This window comes from Equus asinus, chromosome 15 (assembly GCF_041296235.1).
Source record: "Equus asinus isolate D_3611 breed Donkey chromosome 15, EquAss-T2T_v2, whole genome shotgun sequence".
NCBI classification, from domain to species: domain Eukaryota; kingdom Metazoa; phylum Chordata; class Mammalia; order Perissodactyla; family Equidae; genus Equus; species Equus asinus.
In genome coordinates this window covers 27,203,418-27,221,780 of record NC_091804.1, presented here as the reverse complement: position 1 = coordinate 27,221,780, position 18,363 = coordinate 27,203,418, and the positions used below count along the sequence as shown (strand labels likewise).

The window sequence follows — 18,363 nt, the reverse complement described above, 5'->3', positions numbered from 1 at the left end:
ACTTAAAAATGGTTAAGATGGTAAACTTTATGTTATGTATATTTTACCACAATTAAAAATAATTCTTAAAAAGAGCCCAAACTACCATTAGAAAGACTTATGCCCACTGAAGGCATAAACACAGGAACTCAGCAACACAGAAACATGCCTGCCTCCCCTCCCAGGAGCACTTCTCTGACCCAGATAAAGGCCCGGGTCTTCCCCGAAACAAATCTGGAGATAAGGCCCTAATGAAGGCTCTGCCACCTCAGCTAACCCCACAGCTCATTACCTTCCCACAGTCTGGCTCTGCTTACTCAACCCCCTGCCCCTCACACAGCCTCCCCACCCCTAGGGAAGAGCCTCCTTAGAGTGCCTGGTGCTCCAATTTCTGCCCCTGCCCCTGGGATGGGATGGAATGGCCTAGTACTTAAGATCTTGGTGTCCGGCTCTCCCCTGCTTCCTTAGGTCCCTCACTTCTAGGGTCCTCAAAGACAAAGCCCCAGCCCCATTCATCTTTGGTCCCAGGGCCCAGCTCCATGTGGGGAGCCCCTAAATCTTCCTGTCCCCCTGCTATGTGTGTGTTGGGCCTGATGTGTGAAGCTCTGTGGTCATAGAAGAACCTGTATCTGGTGTGGATGTGATCACAGACCAAGTAAAGCAAGTGCAGTCAGTACTAAACTAGGGTTGTGAGACATGGCATTAGGTCTCCTGCTCTTCCGGCCCTCCTCATTGGACCCGATACCTCCATAGAAAGGTGGTGCCTTGAGCTGTCACTGCACCACTGTGACCACTTCTGCTTGGCCTGCCTCCCTAACTAGCTGCCATGTGCTGACCCGCCTTCTCCAGAGCAAAGCCTCTCACCCATGCTACAGAAGACTCTAGGACCATGGCCTCTGTTGGGGGCAGAGAATAGAAACCAGCCTGCCCTGTTAGCCTCCTGGCTTTGCAGTGTGTCCCCCATCCTCTGAAACAAACTTTCTCACTAACTGTTTAATACTCAGACCCTGAGAGGAAGAAGGCTGAGGTCTACCCCTCACCAGGCCAAGAGCTTCCCTAAAATTGAGGATGTTGGAAACATAGCCATCTGGAACAGCATTTCTCGGGTGTGGGCCTCAGCCCATTGCCCCGGGTGCACAGGGCCACTTGTTAAAAAGCAGGATCGAGAAGCCTACTTAGACCTTCTGGATCAAAATCTCAGGTGGATGGAGCCTGGAGATCTGCATTTTAACACTTCTTGGGGACCAGGGTGACAGCCACTGCTCTAGACCCTTGGAAGATGGGCTCAGAGCCAGGGTGGGGGTGGAGCAGGGTACTGTCAATGCCACAGTTACGGGAGTGGAGAGTATCAGGGCCATTATAGAAGCAAAGAGAGGCCCAGAAGGGGGACAGATAGGTGTTGATGTCCTTGGCAGTTCTGTGTGACACTGTTCAGCTCTTATTTGGGGCCTGTGTGCAGGTGTGCCAAGGCTCGTGATATCCATCATGGTATGTTTGGGGTTATGGCTAGTCTCTGAATTACTGTTTGGGTCAGTTTACGTGAGTTTGATAAAAAGTGTGTGGTCTGCATATATCAGCCTGTAATCTATGTGTGTCAACTGTCAGTATGTCAGTAAGCCCATCTGCTTGTGTGTTCACTTCTTTATCTTGGTGTCTTGAGTCATTTATCCACCCTGGTGTGTATGTGCATGCGTGTCCCTGAGCAGGCCCAGGCCCCTCTGCACCATAATCCAACCTCCACTGGGGGTCTATGGTCAGGATTTGGAGGGAACTTGCTAGGAACCTGGTGGAAATGGGGCAGGTGATGCTGGGGTGGGGCAGGGAGGGCGCAGGAGTGTGTGCTAAGGACTTGGCGCTGCAGTTTCCCTGGGCGGGCGAGTCCCAACAGCGGGCAGGCAGGTGAGGCTGACCTGACAGGTTCCAGAGGCCAGGGGCAATGGGGTGGAGCATGGCTCTGACTTAGGCTGGCAACAGGTTTGGGGCCCTGCCACACAGGTCAGGCAGGCAGGAGGTGGTTGTGCTGGTATCTTCTTCCTGCTGCAGCCAGCCCGAGGTGTAGGCCATGGAGCCTGCTGGAGGGTGAGGGCAGCCAGGTGGGCAGGCAGGTGGGAGGCCTAGGGCCTTGAGGCCTGGAGGCCTGGAAGCCTAGAGCATGGCAGGACCTCTTCGGGGCCGGGTGGAGGAGCTGAAGCGGCCATGGTGGCAGGAGAGCTCACCACTGGTGCTACAGCACAGCGAGGCGGCCCGGCTGGCAGCTGACGCCCTCCTGGAGCGGGGTGAGGCCGCCTACCTGCAGGTCATCTCTGAGGAGCGGGAGCTGCCCTTTCTGAGTGCCCTGGACATGGACTATATGACCAGCCACGTGTGTGGGGGCCCTGAACTCAGTGAGGCCCAGGAACTGGAGGCCTCAGGGCCCGACCACCTCAGCCTGCTCTCCGAAGTCACCTCAGGCACTTATTTCCCCATGGCCTCTGATACAGATCCCCCAGACCTGGACTTGGGCTGGCCCGAGGTTCCACAGGCCACGGGCTTCAGTCCCACACAGGCTGTGGTCCACTTCCAGCGGGACAAGGCTAAGAACATCAAAGACCTTCTGCGTTTCCTCTTCAGCCAGGCCCGCACGGTAAGGAACTCATCTCCTCAGACATTCATTTCACAGATGTGGAAACTGAGGCCCAGGGAGGGAAAGGGACCAGCCCAAGGCCACACAGCAGCTTAGGGGCAGCATTGGGACTAGAACCTCTGGGATCTATCAGATCACAAGCTCCTGGAGGGTGGGCGTGTGTTTTATTCACCTTGGTAAGCCCTTGGCACTCCAGAACATTATGGATAAGCGTAGACCAGAGGATGGGCCTCAGGGACTCCACAAAGCCCTGAAAATGCATGCAAAGTTGTGCATATTGCAGGGAGGAGTGCTCTCTTCATCGTTCTTGGGTGAGGGTCCAGGGCCTCCATCAGATTCTCAAAAAGGCTTATCATCCTCAAACTAAGAACCCCAACATAGAAAACCTATGAGCTACCCCCTTGACTTACAGAGGAGGACACTGAGGCCAGAGAAGGGCTGGGACTTGCTCACAGAGGTCCAGTCAGTTGGTGAAATAGAGCTCAGGGAGAAGGAAAGGGGTCCTGACTCCTGGCACATGTTCCTAGCCACACCTCACCCCTCATGCACTGTATCTCCAGCTGGGCCTAAAGCAGGGGAGGGGGCACAGGTGCCTGGGCCTTAGCATGACCTTGAGGGCTGGGCCTTTAGCTCTGCACCAAAAGGAAAGAGGAGTGAAGGCTGCTGGGCTCAGGGATGGGGAGCAGGGGCCCAGGAGAAAGAGAAGTGGGTGAGCAGGTTGGGGTGGTCCATGCCTCAGAAGGCTCCAGCTGCAGACTAGCACAGCTTCACTCCTGGAGCCCTGACCTCTGACCCAGGAGGCAGGGGAATGGGTCAGATGACCCCAGGCAGGATTTGAGGTAGGTTAGTCTCAATGCCCTAGTCTAGGGTAGCAGCCTGTAGGGCTCCTGCTGCAGATATCAGGAACCAGGATGCTGGGATCCCACTGTACGTCCAGAGCCTCCCTGGCAAGCCCACCTGCCCCCAGGCAGGGGAGGGCCAGGCCTGATTGGCACCGGGAATGGGGTTATTATTGAGGTGGCTGCTGTCATCACCCCTGCGCCTTTGATCTTTCCTGCCTGTCCTTGTTCTCCCTACCCCTGGCCAGGCCTGTGCCATGGACTAAGCCATCCCCCAGTGCTTTGCCTCCTCACCCCCCATTTAGACCCCCACCTCTGGGTAGAAGCCAGACTTCCGCTCTGGGCTGTCCCTGACTCAGAGTGGCCTTGGGAAGTGCTTCCTTTTCCTGTAGCCCAATGTCCTCCTTTGTTAAGGAGGCAGCAGGAAAGGAACATTTATTGAGCTGCTGTTGTGTGTTGAGTATTTTCACATTTAATTCCCCATAACTCTTGAGATGTAGCCATCATCTCCATTTAACAGATGAGGAAGTTGAGGCTCCCAGAGGTGAAGCAACTTGCCCAAGGCCATATTACTCGGAAGTAGCTGAGTTTAGGTTTGAACCCAGTTCTGTCTGGCTCCAGAGCTGGAGTGCTTTGCTCTTTACCTCCTGCTCTTGGCCTGAACTGGGAGAGGAGGTTCTCACAGCAGATATGCAATGGGAAGGGGAAGTTGGGGGCTTGGTGGTACTAGGAGTCTTTCAAGGCTTCTCTGAGGCAGCCCATTATATGAGGGAGGCCACAAGCCCCAGCCCTTCCACTCAGCAGAAAACTTGGTCCCACTTGGCATGGGTGGAAGTGAGGGAGTCCGTGGGTGTAAGATGTCACACCAGACCTCTGCAGCTTCACTAGGAAACTGAGGCAGGTAAGGCAAAGGGCACTGAAGAACCCAGTAACTGGCTTGCAGAAGATTCTTGAGAAGAGAGCCTCAGACAGACAGTCCCTGGGCCAGAGCTAGGGCTTGAGCTAGTGGGGAGAGTGTGAGGACCTAGACTGGGAACCGGGGTCTAGGTTATGCTTCTGACAACTCGCACTCTGGGCCTCAGTTTCCCCATATACGGAGTGGAGGTTTAGACCAGTGCAGTTGATCCACAGACATCTTTGATAGTTAACATTCTGTCCTCAGAAAAATGCACACCAAAACTTTCAAACAACTTCTGGGGGTTCAAGACAGTGACACCTCCCTGTGTCTGAGTTAAGAACCCCGAGCTAGGTCATCGCTAAAAGCCCTTCCAGTTCAGGTGTTCTCTTGGGCTCTGGCCTCCTGTTCTTCAGTCATGTGCTTTTGCTAGGATCCCAGCCCTTGCCCCTGGGCTGGGCAGTGCCCCGGGCAGGAATGATCTTTCCCCTCCCTCCTTCAGGTGGTGGCTGTGGTGATGGACGTATTCACCGACATGGAGCTTCTGTGTGACCTCATGGAGGCCTCGAGCCGGCGTGGTGTCCCTGTCTACCTGCTCCTGGCTCAGGAGCACCTGAGGCACTTCCTGGAGATGTGCTACAAGATGGACCTCAATGGGGGGCACCTGCCGGTCAGTGAGGGACAGGGGCAGTAACCAGGGGATGGGGTGGGGCGTCAGGGAGGGCAGAAGAGTCAGTTGGGTGGTCAGTGAACAGTGGGGGTCAATGGGAGTGAGGGACCGGGTTTCCTTAGCTGCTTAAGGTCAGAGGCCCCATGGGATTTAGACATGGCTTGAGCCCCATTCTCTCAAGGTCACCCCCAACCTCCCTCCCTCCCTCCTTGGCCCAGAACATGCGTGTGCGGAGCACGTGTGGGGACATGTACTGCAGCAAGGCAGGCCGCCGCTTCACAGGGCAAGCCCTGGAGAAGTTCGTCATCATCGACTGTGAGCAGGTAGTGGCAGGCAGCTACAGGTGAGCAAGTGGAAGGGAGGGGAGAGGGGCTTGGGGCTGGGCCACTGGCTGGCGAGGGCACCTGGGATCTGGCAGCTTTGAATGTCCTTCATTCTTCCAACGTGGACTGAGCAGCTGCTGTGTGCCAGGCATTGTGCAGGGCTCAGGGAATAGTGCGGGGAGGAAGGCAGCCCCAGGCTGGGCCCTGGAGGAGCTCACTCTATGGAAGGATTACTTTAATGCCCTTGGCATAGAATATAACTACTGCAGCTCAAAAATGGAGGGACTTTTGGGAACCTTGCCTATGGTCATTTTTCTGATGGGAAAGTTGAAGCCCTGAGATAGGAAACCAGGTGCCCAAGTCCACTAAGCAGAGCTAGGACTAGCAGACTCTAGAGTCTGCCCCCTCACTTGAGCTCTTGTGGTGGTGGAGTTGACCCAGTGTCTTGGTATGCTCCCCTTGTTGTGACTCCTGCCTAGCCCCAGGGTCCTGACCTCAACCCTCTGTCCCTAGCTTCACCTGGCTTTGCAGCCAGGCCCACACTAGCATGGTGCTGCAGCTGAGGGGCCGCATTGTGGAAGACTTTGACCGGGAGTTCCGCTGTCTGTATGCGGAGTCACAGCCTGTGGAGGGCTTCTGTGGTGGTGATGATCCCCTGTCTCCCCGGGCACCATGCCCTCCCACAGTGGCCTTGGCCTCCAGGCCCCACATCCCCAGTGCCACATCCTCATCGCCCTCCAGCACCAGCCTCAGCAGCATCAAGCACTCACCTCTCATGGGCCGTTCCTCCTACCTTGCTCTACCAGGAGGTGGTGGCTGCAGTGACATGGGTATGGGGTCCTCATCCCCGGGCCCTGCCCATGGTGAGGCCAGTGGCCAGCCCTCTCTGCAACGCCAGATGTCAGACCCTAATCATGGCTTCCTCCCAGGGCCCTATAGGGCCAACCTAGGCAAGCTGGGGGCATTCCCATGGTCCCAGTCCTCCCCTGCCCTCAACCACAATAGTGCCAGCCCCTTGACCCTGGCAGTGAGGTCACCTCTGCTCCCTCACCCGCGCCTTCTCTTCCCCTTCCCTCGGGGTGTCTCAGCCCTGTCCAAGCTTCCGGAGAATGGGCTCCCAGGAAGCCTGGAGCCCAGCCCCACACGAGGTCGCTGGGTACCTGGCACAGCCCTGGAGACGGTGGAGGAGAAGAAGGTGTCTCTCAGTCAGAGCCATGGCCAGCTGGATCTCCTTGTCCCCTTCTCCAGAGCCCGAGAAGAAGGAGGCCCTGATTCTGGGGTTACTCCCAACTCAGGTTCCCTTTGGCCTGGTGAACAGGCCACAGAGGACAGGAGGTTGTTCCCAAGCCAGAGATACAGCCAGATGGATATCCTGCCTCGGGCCCAGGATGGCAGGGGTGCCCCTGAATCAGGTTCCCCCAGACCTGGCGATCAGACTCCAGAGGACAAGAAGCTATCCCCAAACCACGGTCACGGCCAATTGGACCTCCTGGTACAGTACCCCAAGGCTGGGGGCTCCAGAGTGCCTCCTGAAGCCAACTCCTCAGCCAGGGCTGGCAAGCAGGGTCCAGATGAGCGACGGCAGACCCTGGGTCACAGCCAGCTGGACCTCATCACAAAGTTTGGCCCATTCCGAGGCGAGGGGCCTGGGCCCAGTGGTCTCCCCGGACCGAGTCCTGCTCGCAAGGCTGGAGTGGGCTCCGGGGATGAGAAGCGGCTGACTCTGGGCCACAGCAAGCTGGACCTCATTACAAAGTATCATCAATTGCAGGGCACCAGGCAGGGACCTGACCCTGGCCTTCCCGGGGGCCCCACAGGTGGCCATGGCAATGGCAGTAGCAATGGCCTGCTTGAGGATGAGAAACGACTGACCCTGGGTCACAGCAAACTGGACCTCATCACCAAGTACAACAAGTCCAAGTGCAAGCTGCTCCGAAGCCGCTTTGAGTCCTAGTCCTGCTCCCAGCAGAGACATGTCCCTGCTCCATCCACTGAGTCTCTAGACTTGCTCAGGTCCCAGACACTGTGTTGGGAGCTTGGGCAGGGGCTGTATGGGGAGGAAAGGATATCTAGAAGCCCAGGTGAGACACTCCCTGGGCTCAGGATTCTTGCTTATACACACACACACACACACACACACAGGGAAATGGAACCCACAGTTACTGGGCACCTGTCATTTGCCTCTGTGCTGGGCACTTCACACCAGTTACTTCTCATCCTTCATCCTCACAACGTTCTACAAGATAGACCTCTTGTAGGTATACAATTCTACGATCATAGATACTATCTTACTTATTTTGTTAATGTGGAAGCTGAGGCCCAGAGAGTTTGATGACTTGCTTGGAATCAGGTCCAAGTAAGTGGCAGAGTAGGGGCTCAAACCTATGTCTCTGACTCTTAAGATTATGTTTTTGCACAGACATGACACACAATATCAACAGTTCACATGTCCCCATGCACACAAAATACACACATCACAGAGATGCCTCAAATGCCTGCACAATATACACAGCACACTGACAGGGTTCACACCCACAAACTGTATGCCCATAGAAACACACAGTATGTACACATAGATCGAAGTGATAGACCAAAACACTCAGAGTTCTAGTTATAGGTACTCAATAAATGTCATTTGGTTAAATGAATGGCACAAAATATATACGTTCAGTGTACACTGTAGACCCCTCAGGATCCACAGATCATAAGTATGCATATAATCATACACACACAAACATGGAGGTACACACGCACCAACCAGTATCTTCTTGAACCTAAGCCTTATACTGGGCATGCCATAGGGCTGACAAATAAATCAGGCTCAGTCTCTGGGAGATGAGGATTAAATGTACAAACCATTGGTGAGCAAGACAGCTGTATCTAATTAAAGGCTGACCAGTGAAAGAGGGTGGTAGAGAACAAAGGGCAGAGAGTCGTGGTGACAGTGGAGTAGTGAGTAAGTTCCTTAGAGGTGCAGTTTTTGAGCCAGGCCTTGAAGGATGGGGAGGATTTGGACAGATGGAGGAGAGAGTTAGAGGAATTCCTGGTAGAGGGAACCAGGTGAAGAGAGGCCAGCAAGAGGACTGAGGCAGTGGATGAGATGACCTGGGGAGGACAAGTGAAGATGTGGATACCCAGACACTCTGACACACACACATCATTTTGCTGAATGTCCCTAGAAGCACAGTCTCTGACAGGTTGTGGGTCCTTTTCCTGAGCTCACCACCTGCCTGGGAGAGTATACATTATTCAAATCAATAAAGGCAGATATGCTATGACCCAGCAGCAGCCTGGTGTTTTCTGAGGGAGGCAGAGTTATAGAACTGCACGTTGGGGGCAGGGGAAGGGCACCATTCATGCTAATTATAGAGGGCTCCCTGGGAGAGAGTGGATGGCCTCAGGAGGACTAGGGGGAGGCCAGGGGCTGCAAACCCCCTGTGCCCTGTGATGTTCTGAGAGACCCGGGGGCTTTTGTAGATTCTACAAAATGTGGGCCAAGTTCATCTCGTCCACAAGAGTATATCCCTTGACTGCCACCATCAGTCATGGAGACAGAAAGTGGCTGCTGAATGAGTGATCAAGCATGTGCAAGAGGCACATACATAGTGAAGCCAGTCAGCTCCCACACCCTTGCCCACTTTGGACTCTCCCCCTCTAACCTCTCCCTAAGACCCTGCTTTATCCATCCTCCCCTCTCTCCAATACCTTCTTCAGCCTTGTTTCCTTTATTTCTCTGGCCACACCTCCTTCTCCAGCCTCTGTCCTCTCACTTCTCCCTACTGGATACCCTCTCCATGGGTGAGGGTGGAGCCTCATCCACCCCAGGCTTCAGCCTCAAATCTTATTCCTATGCCTATCACTCTCCTTGGGCTCCAGATCCGGCCTTGATGTCTGTCCCGCGCAGATCACTTTGCCCACGCCTCTTCCTCCTCAGGCTTCAGTAAATACCTCCATCGACTCATCCTCTGTGAGACGTCTGTGGCTCCTCCTCTCTCATGCCTCACATCCAGCCAGCCACAGGTCTCCTGAAAACGTCCTGAACGAGTGAATGAATGACTGATAAATGATGCACTGCAAGCATGATGGGGGCGGGGCCAGGCGGGGTTGCGACGAGTCCGTTTGCAACCATAGAGTCATCCCAGGGGCTGGAGCTAGAGTGACCGCATGCGTGGCGGCGTGCGCCATGCTCTTCCGGAAGTCTCCCAAGGCGGAGGCGGAAACGGAAACCTACCTCAGGCAGAGAGGGAGGTCTTGCCGCGTGAGGAGGTTGCGGTTACTTGGTGAGCCCGTGTGGAAGGAGCCCGTGTGGAAGGAGACTGAAAGGGTCAGTTCTGGGCGCCCGGGGTCGTGAGGGGCGGAGGATTCGGGGCTGTTGAGTCTCGAAGGGCCCAGTGGGCGAGACCCGAGGTGTGAGGGGCCGAGAGGGGCGGGGTCGCGCCGGGGCCTGAGGGACCTAAGGGGATGGGACCTGGGGATCCCGACCCGGGGGGTCAGGAGAGGGTCCGCAGGTCCTGAACTCTCGGTCCCGCAGCCCCCAGGTCTCATGGCGGTCCGAGCGTCGTTCGAGAACAACTGTGAGATCGGCTGCTTTGCGAAACTCACCAACACTTACTGCCTGGTGGCCATTGGAGGGTCCGAGAACTTCTACAGGTGCGGCGGGAGCCCCGGGACCGCCGGGCAGTGTGGGTGGCGGGGAGGGGAGGGGTGCTGGGAGTCAGGGGCTCCGGCAGAGTAAGGGCACCGGTCCCTCAGCCCTTTGCCAACCGAGTCCATGTCCCTACAGTGTGTTCGAGGGCGAACTCGCCGATACCATCCCCGTGGTGCACGCGTCGATCGCTGGCTGCCGCATCATCGGGCGCATGTGTGTGGGTAAGCCAGGTGGAAGACGCCGAGGGAGGGAGTGGAGCCTCCCAGCGCCTTTAATTATACTCTTGGAGCGGACCCGGAGTGACCCAGGGATTTCCAGGTGTTCTTCCATTATTTCCAGGGATTAGAATCTCTCAGGGCTGGGCCTGCCCCAGTCTAAGTGTCAGCAGATCAGGGACAACCTCTGGCGAAGGCTTCTGGGTCATAGTAATAGCAAATATCGTGGAGTACTTTCACTCTTACACTTGTTCTCATTCCTTCTTCACGAAGATCCTGGGAGGGGGGAATTACTGGCCTCATTTGACTGAGGGAGGAAGCTAAGACTCAGAGAACCTAAGTGACACACCCAGTTCCACACCTAACGTGAGAGAGGACTGGAATGTCTTCTCTCCCCTGCTAGCGAATCTGGGCAAGTTGCTTCCTGTTTCTGTGCATCCATTTTTGCTTCTGAAAAATGACAAGCTAAGATTCTGGGGCATCCTGCTTATTCATTTAAATCTTAAATTCCCTTTACCACGTCTATGAGTGGCATCCCACCCTACCCCACTACTTCTCAGCACTGTTTACTCTGGCCATTGGTCCTTTATTTGAGCTGGATCTGTCTCCCTTTACTGCCACCCCTTATTTCTAGTTCTGCTCATTGGGTCATATAGGAGTTTGTCCCTCTACTCTGCTCTGCTTCCTAACCATGACCTTAGGCCTTGAAGTAAGTTCTTACATAACAGGAGAATTTAGCCTGGCCGATGGTGTCTTTTTTATGATGGGAGTAACTCAGAGTTCAGAAGTTCAAAGTTGTGGCCTTGCAGAGGTAGGCAGAGGTTTAGTCATTGTTGTCACAGTGTAATTGTAGTTGTTAATTCTTGTTGCTTTATATTTTGTGTAAGTATACCACAGTGTATTCATCCATTCTATTGACATGGGCATTTGGGTAGTTTTCGGTTTAGTCTATTATGAATAGTGCTGCTATGTTTTTTAGTGAACACATCTAAGTCTTTTATTGGATGTACAGGCATACCTCAGAGATACTGTGGTTTTGGTTCCAGGCTACTGTGATAAAGTGAATATTGCAATAAAGTGAGTCACAGGCATTCTTTTGTTTCCCAGTGCATATAAAAGTTAGGTTTACACTATACTGTAGTCTGTTAAGTGTGCAATAGCATTATGTCTAAAAAACAATGTACATACTTTAATTAAAAAGTGGTTTATTGGTTAAAAAATGCTGACCATCATCTGAGCTTTCAGTGGGTCGTAATCTTTTTGCTGGTGGAGGGTCTTGCCTCGATGTTGATGGCTGCTGACTGATCAGAGTGATGGTTGCTGAAGGCCGGGGTGGCTATGGCAGTTTCTTAAAATAAGACATCAGTGAAGTTTGCTGTGTCAATTGACTCTTCCTTTCACAAACAACTTCTTTGTAGCACACGATGCTGTTTGATAGCATTTTACCTACAGTAGAACTTGTTTCAGAATTGGAGTCAGTCCTCTTAAACCCTGCCACTGCTTTAACAACTAAGTTTATGTAATAGTCTAAGTCCTTTGTTGTCATTTCAGCGGTCTTCACAGCATCTTCACCAGAAGTACATTCCCTCTCAGGAAACCACTTTCTTTGCTCATCTTTAAAAGTTAAAGTTATCCTCATCTGTTAAAGTTTCATCATGAGAATGTAGCAATTCAGTCACATCTTCAGGCTCCACTTCTAATTCTAGTTCTTTTGCTGTTTTCATCAAATCTGCAATTACTTTCTCCGCTGAAGTCTTGAACCCCTCAAAGTCATCCATGAGGCGAGGGGGACGGATTCATCTTCTCCCAAACTCTGTTGATGTTGGTACTTTGACCTCTTCCCATGAATCACGAATGTTCTTAATGGCATCTAGAATGGTAAATCCTTTCTAGAAGGTTTTTTGTTTACTTTGACCAGATCCATCAGAGGAATCACTACCTATGGCAGCTATAGCGTTACGAAATGTATTTCTTAAGCAAGAAGACTTGAAAGTCGAAATTAGTCCTTGATCTGCAGGCTGCAGAATGGATGTTGTGTTAGCAGGTGTGAAAACAACGTTAATTTCATTGTACATCTCCATCAGAGCTCCTGGGTGACCAGGTGCATTATCAATGAGCAGTAATATTTTGGAAGGAATCTTTTTTTTCTGAGCAGGTCTCAACAGTGGGCTTAGAATGTTCAGTGAACCATATTGTAAACTGATGTGCTGTCATCCAGGCTTTGTTGTCCCATTCATAGGGCACAAGCAGAGTAGATTTAGCATAATTCTTAGGGGCCCTAGAATTTTCAGAATGGTAAATGAGCATTGGCTTCAACTTAAAGTCACTAGCTTCATTAGCCCCTAACAAGAGTCAGCCTTTCCTTTGAAGCTTTGAAACCAGGCATTGACTTCTCTCCAGCTATGAAAGTCCTGGGTAATATCTTTTTCCAGTATCAGGCTATTTTGTCTACATTGAAAATCTGTTGTTTAGTGTAGCTATCTTCATTAATTATCTTAGCTAGGTCTTCTAGATAATTTGTTGCAGCTTCTGCATCAGCACTTGCTGCTTCTCCTTGCACTTTTATGTTATGGAGATGGCTTCTTTCCTTAAGGCTCATGAACTGACCTCTGCTAGCTTCTCACTTTTATTCTGCAGCTTCTTCACTCTCTCAGCCCTCATAGAATTGAAGAGAGTTAGGGCCTTGCTCAGATTAAGCTTTAGCTTAAGGGAATTTTGTGGCTGGTTTGATCTCTCCAGACTGCTAAAACTTTCTCCATATCAGCAGTAAGGCTGTTTTGTTTTGTTATCATTTATGTGTTCACTGGAGTAGCACTTTTAATTTCCTTCAAGAACTTCTTTGCATTCACAGCTTGGCTAACTCTTTGGCACAACAGGCCTAGCTTTTGGCCTGTCTTGAGTTTCAACATGCCTTCTTCACTAAGCTTAATCATTTCCAGCTTTTGATTTAAAGTGAGAGTCCTTTTCACTTGAACACTTAAGCCATCATAGGGTTGTTAATTGGCTTAATTTCGATATTGTGTCTCAGGGAATAGGGAAGCTGGAGGGGAAGGAGAGAGGGGAACAGCTGGTTGGTGGAACAGTCAGAACACACACAACACTTATTAAATTTGCCATCTTATATGGGCATGGTTCGTGGTGCCCTAAAACAATTTACAATAGTAACATCAAAGATTACTGGTCACAGATCACCATAACATATAATAATAATTAAAAAGCTTGAAATATTGTGAGAATTGCCAAAATGTGATATAGAGACATGAAGCGAGCAAATGCTGTTGGAAAAATGGTGCCATTAGCCTTGCTTGGTGTGGGTTTGCCACAAACCTTCAGTTTGTAAAAAATGCAATATTTGTGAAGTGCAATAAAGCAAACATGATAAAATGAGATATGCCTGTATAATACTTAGGCGAGGAATGGCTGGGTCACAGGGTATGTGAATATTCAGTGTATTAGGTGATGCCAGATAATTAGCTGAAGTGCTTGACTGATTTACATTCCTGTTAGAGTGTATGAGAGTTTCAGTTGCTCCATATATCTTTGCCAACACTTGGTATTGATATTCTTTTAAAAATTTTAGCCATTCTGGTAGGTGTGTAGCGTTAGCTCAGTTTTGAAGTAGCAAAATGTATAACTGATGCCAGTAGCCTTTCCTGCTAGTCCTGGTCCCCCCGGTTGATGATGGCAAGTGGGTAGGGTATATTGGGACAGACTCCTGGGCCATCGCTGGCCTGTCCAGTGAGACTCCTGGTCCCTCTGTTTGTTGTATGGATCAGTGGGTTGGAGGACTGGGGTCTGGGCCTAAAGCTTTCCTGGGGAAGCTGACTGGGCTGGATTGTATCCTCTGGCCCCAGAGCTTTGCAGGCATCTTTTGTATTCATGGTCCATTGCCCCCACCTCCCCAACACACCCCTAATTTGGATCTCTCCAGGGAACAGGCATGGTCTCCTGGTGCCCAACAACACCACTGACCAGGAGCTACAACACATTCGCAACTGCCTCCCAGACTCAGTGCAGATTCGGCGAGTGGAGGAGCGGCTCTCAGCCCTGGGCAATGTCACCACCTGCAACGACTATGTGGCCTTGGTCCACCCAGACCTAGACAGGGTGAGGCAGCCCAGTTTGGTCCAGGACAAGCCTAGTCAGTGCTTAACCACTTTTCTTGCCTATCAGTCAGGATTTAGGGGAGTCTCTTGTGGTTTCTTTTTCTACTTGGCTCTCACATTTCAGGCACGCACTGGAATAGTAATATTAGAGGCCTTCCATGGTGTGGTCAGTGCCAGAAAGAAGCTGGGGAGGGTATTAATCCTTCAGAATCAGGGAGACTAACCCATCTGGTCCTGCAGCCAGAGCCAGGAGAGATTGACTGAACTCTTTTAAGTGTGGGTTAGAGGGAAGAGCGTGACGTGGAGACCAGCCCCTGGCTGTTCAGGGCATTAGATATCAGGGACTCCAGAGCTGCTCTAGACTCTGCTCTAAGCTATATACTCTCCTGTTTCTGGGTGAAGCTTTCATATGTAGAGGAGGAATGAGGGCTCAGGGAACTAAGCCCCAGGTGGCTCTGGGCGTGGAGGGCCTCGGGTTCTTTGGCCTGCAAGTTCTGGGCCCTGAATACAGTATCTTTGGCTGACAGGAGACAGAGGAAATCCTGGCTGATGTGCTCAAGGTGGAAGTCTTCAGACAGACAGTGGCTGACCAGGTGCTAGTAGGGAGCTACTGTGTCTTCAGCAATCAGGGAGGGCTGGTACATCCCAAGACTTCAATTGAAGACCAGGATGAGCTGTCTTCTCTTCTTCAGGTCCCACTTGTGGTAAGCATTCCTGTCCTCTCTCTCCTGCTGAGGCAGATCTCTTTGCCCACTGTTCAGGAATCTGTGTTATTCCCTGCCACAGTTTGGGACTGAGCCTGTGGGTCAGGGAGAAGAGTTTGGGTAGAGTCCTCATCAGGGAGGGGAGAGACTTTGGCTGTTGGTGCAGTGACCTACACTGAGCTCATTCTTTGGCAGGCGGGCACTGTGAACCGAGGCAGTGAGGTGATCGCTGCTGGGATGGTGGTGAACGACTGGTGTGCCTTCTGTGGTCTGGACACAACCAGCACAGAGCTGTCAGTGGTGGAGAGTGTCTTCAAGCTGAACGAAGCCCAGCCTAGCACCATTGCTACCAGCATGCGGGATTCTCTCATTGACAGGTATCTCGGCCTGGGCCTCTCCTCTCTTCTGCCTTTTGGGGGTAGGGGAAGGAGATGCCACCTAGAATGGGAACCACACTGTAATCGTACTGGTAGCTTCTCCTTATATCTGAGGGCCCACCTGTGCACTGCTGAGCAGTCATAGGGTACAGCCAGCAGGTGTTGCATGAGCATCTGCTTATCCCCATCTTTGAAGACTCAGCTCAATGTTACCTCTGGGCAAAGCTTCCCTCTGGTGCATCTTATTTCATCACTGACCACATTGTTTTGCAGTTTGTATCTGCCTGTGTGTCGCTGTCCCCAGCCAATAGCCCAGAGCCAGATCAGAAAAGAGCTGTTTACTGAGAGGAGGAGGGGAGACTGCTCTTAGGAACTGAGGAGAACCCAGATGCATAAGGGACTTGTTGGGAGGGGATTGCATCACAATCACGATCATCTGGCTTTTTTTAAAAAGCAGGTACTTGGGCCCTAACTCAGGAGATTCTGGGGTATGAGGCTCTATAATGCCTTTTTTTTGGACGAGCAGCAGGTGCTGGATATTCAGCCTCTCCCTCTCTCATCCCCCATTGAGGATCCTTCTCAAAACATGTCACACCCAACTAGCACAGCAGTCTTTATGAGGATGGAAACCCCAAAGTGTAGAGCAAGTGCCAAGTAACAGACCCCCTACTCACCAGGGGCAAAATTTCCTATCATTCTCCCTCCTTCATTCATTCACCTGATGATCATTGAGCCCTGTGGACAAGGCTCCATGTGGGATAGTCAGGCAACTTAGTCCTATGTCCTGCCTCTAGGGCCTCACAGTATGGCAGGACAGAAAAGATGCAGTGGCCACACATAACTTAGCTACCTTCAAAGGAGAAAGCAAAGGTGCCTTAAGTGGCTTGGAAAGCTCCAGTGAGACACTTTCTGGGATCCAAGAAGGTTTTGTGGAGGACAAATCATTTAGTGTGGGCTTCGGGGAATGAATAGGTACTTGAATACGCAGAGATGGAATGGGGAAGCACTTCAGACAAACAGAGATGGGAAAGTGTGGAGGGTGTGAAGGGGAAAGATGGTATTCCTAGGGTGTTGAGGACTCTGAATACTACAGTTTTGACTGTAGACCTGTGGTTTTGAGCTTTGTATGTTGGGATGCTTGTTAATGTAGATTCCTGGTGTCACTTCTCAGATACTGATTCCTTAGGTCTGGAGTGGTAGCCAACCATGGTGGTTTTTTAAATAAGCTTTCCTGGGTGATTCTGATGGGGGCAGTTTGGAGGTCACACTGACAAACTGCTGTCAGCACTGGAGAGCAGTTAAAAGGGTCTGAACAAGAAAGTGGTATCAATACTTTTGTCCATTCAACAAATTTTTTTTTTTTAGCACCTATTATGTGCCAGACAGTAATGATGTGATTAATAAAATATACCCTCCCTGCCCTTTTGAAATATACAATCTCATAAAGAAGACAGTACTTACACAGTTAATCATTTAAAGAAAAAAACAAAAAACCTCTTAGCAACCTAAGAACAAATAAATTTCTGTAACCTGATAATTAGTACCTACTAAAAAACTGCAGCAAATGTTGCCGTTAAAGGTGAAACTTCAGAAACTGCCAAGTCAGGCAGAATTGCCTACAGTCACCAGCACTGGTCAGCATTATTCTGGTGGTCCTAGCCTATGCAGTTAGATAAGAAAGAAATGGGTATTGAAAATGAAGAGACAACACTCATTAGCCTCCTTTGCTTTTGAACCCATTGAGTTTGAAGTGCCCATGAGACCTCACGATGAAGGAATCAGGTAGGTGATTAGAAATATGTACTTCAGTATTATGATCATGCACATGATTATCACCTCCAGGAAGAATGTTCTGGCCCCATCCCTGCCTCTGGGGGATTTATGGTCTGGGCACATCCCTTCTTTGTCTGGGCTCGCTGAGGTTCTGATTTATGATCAATAACAGTTTGAATAAATTAATTGAGTTGACCCACCTGAGTGGGAAAGGAGTTACTTTTAGTTTTTAAAGCATTGAGATTTCTATACTGGATTGTTACTCTTGGGAACAGTGAAACCTGGAAGGGGCTGAGTGTTGCTCTTCGGGGCTGAGCTGGAACTGAGGTCTAGGGGTAAGGCTGGAGGCAAGCACCTTGAGAATGAAGGGTGAGGTGTGCTCTGTGAAGCACCTACTGATGATGCTCCTTCCTCTTTCTCTCTCTCTCTCTAGCCTTGCCTGAGTCACCTTCCATGCTGTTCCGTGGGTTCCTGGCTATGGACTTTGGCTCCCTCTCCATGCGCCACGCAGTCTGTACCGGATGCTGATAGGGAGGTGGCAGGGAGCCTACTGGGACTGAGTTGGCTGGAGGCCTAGCCCTTCTTTGCCTGTTTCCACCTCTTGAATCTGGTTTCTGCAGAAATCTGCCACATCATGCTGGTGGTCAGGCCCTGTGACCCCTAGCTGAAAGCTCTACTGTCCCATTAAAGGGCAGCTGCTTCTGGTCATTCTGTTGTGAATGTGTTGTTTGGGGACCTCAGCCTGCACCCAGGCCCCCACCCCCCATTGTTCCAGGGGGAAGGCGGGGTAGGATGCATACATACTCCTCGGTTCCACAATCTCCCACCCCTCCTCCTCCATCATCAGGATGGGTGGCTTCATTCCAGGGCAAGAGGAAGAAGCACTCCACTGTAGTTCTCACATTTTCCAGGCAACTTCAGCTTTATACTTCCGGGCTTCAAAGGATGAGAGTGTGTTCCAGCTGTCCCTTGGGCTGGTGTGAGGACCCTATAAGGGCTCCGGGGCACCTGGCTACAGGGCAGTGTTGTCCCTTTTCTCCCAAGACGGATGGAGAATGCTGGCCTGGCTGGCAGGTGCTCTGGACAGCCGCAGACCAACGTTGGTAGACCCCTTCCCTTAGGAGCTTGAGTGAGCACGGAGCGCGGTAGCCGCCGGGAGGCGCGTTGGTAGCTGGGCCGGCTCCACCCGTCTTTGGGCCGCGCGCGGGGCG

The 18,363-nt window shown here is 51.5% G+C and overlaps 2 protein-coding genes across 2 annotated transcripts; both read left to right on the top strand.

Moving 5' to 3' along the window:
• Positions 1 to 1,935: 1,935 nt before the first annotated feature.
• Positions 1,936 to 8,607, top strand: FAM83C (family with sequence similarity 83 member C). The gene is made up of 4 exons (XM_014850751.3): positions 1,936 to 2,602; positions 4,839 to 5,006; positions 5,225 to 5,349; positions 5,843 to 8,607. The coding sequence occupies exons 1-4, from the start codon at positions 2,132 to 2,134 to the stop codon at positions 7,281 to 7,283; spliced, it is 2,205 nt and encodes a 734-aa protein (XP_014706237.1). The 5' UTR covers positions 1,936 to 2,131; the 3' UTR covers positions 7,284 to 8,607.
• EIF6 (eukaryotic translation initiation factor 6) lies at positions 8,607 to 17,860 on the top strand. The gene is made up of 7 exons (XM_014850753.3): positions 8,607 to 9,653; positions 9,861 to 9,979; positions 10,113 to 10,198; positions 14,124 to 14,299; positions 14,826 to 15,002; positions 15,198 to 15,379; positions 17,586 to 17,860. The coding sequence occupies exons 1-7, from the start codon at positions 9,393 to 9,395 to the stop codon at positions 17,593 to 17,595; spliced, it is 1,011 nt and encodes a 336-aa protein (XP_014706239.3). The 5' UTR covers positions 8,607 to 9,392; the 3' UTR covers positions 17,596 to 17,860.
• Positions 17,861 to 18,363: the final 503 nt, after the last annotated feature.

Coding starts and splice junctions, on each gene's coding strand:
- FAM83C (XM_014850751.3), top strand. CDS start 2,132: ATGGCAGGACCTCTTCGGGGCCGGGTGGAGGAGCTGAAGCGGCCATGG. Junction 2,603..4,838: donor TCTTCAGCCAGGCCCGCACG/GTAAGGAACTCA, acceptor TCCCTCCTTCAG/GTGGTGGCTGTGGTGATGGA. Junction 5,007..5,224: donor TCAATGGGGGGCACCTGCCG/GTCAGTGAGGGA, acceptor TCCTTGGCCCAG/AACATGCGTGTGCGGAGCAC.
- EIF6 (XM_014850753.3), top strand. CDS start 9,393: ATGATGCACTGCAAGCATGATGGGGGCGGGGCCAGGCGGGGTTGCGAC. Junction 9,980..10,112: donor GGGTCCGAGAACTTCTACAG/GTGCGGCGGGAG, acceptor ATGTCCCTACAG/TGTGTTCGAGGGCGAACTCG. Junction 14,300..14,825: donor TCCACCCAGACCTAGACAGG/GTGAGGCAGCCC, acceptor TTTGGCTGACAG/GAGACAGAGGAAATCCTGGC.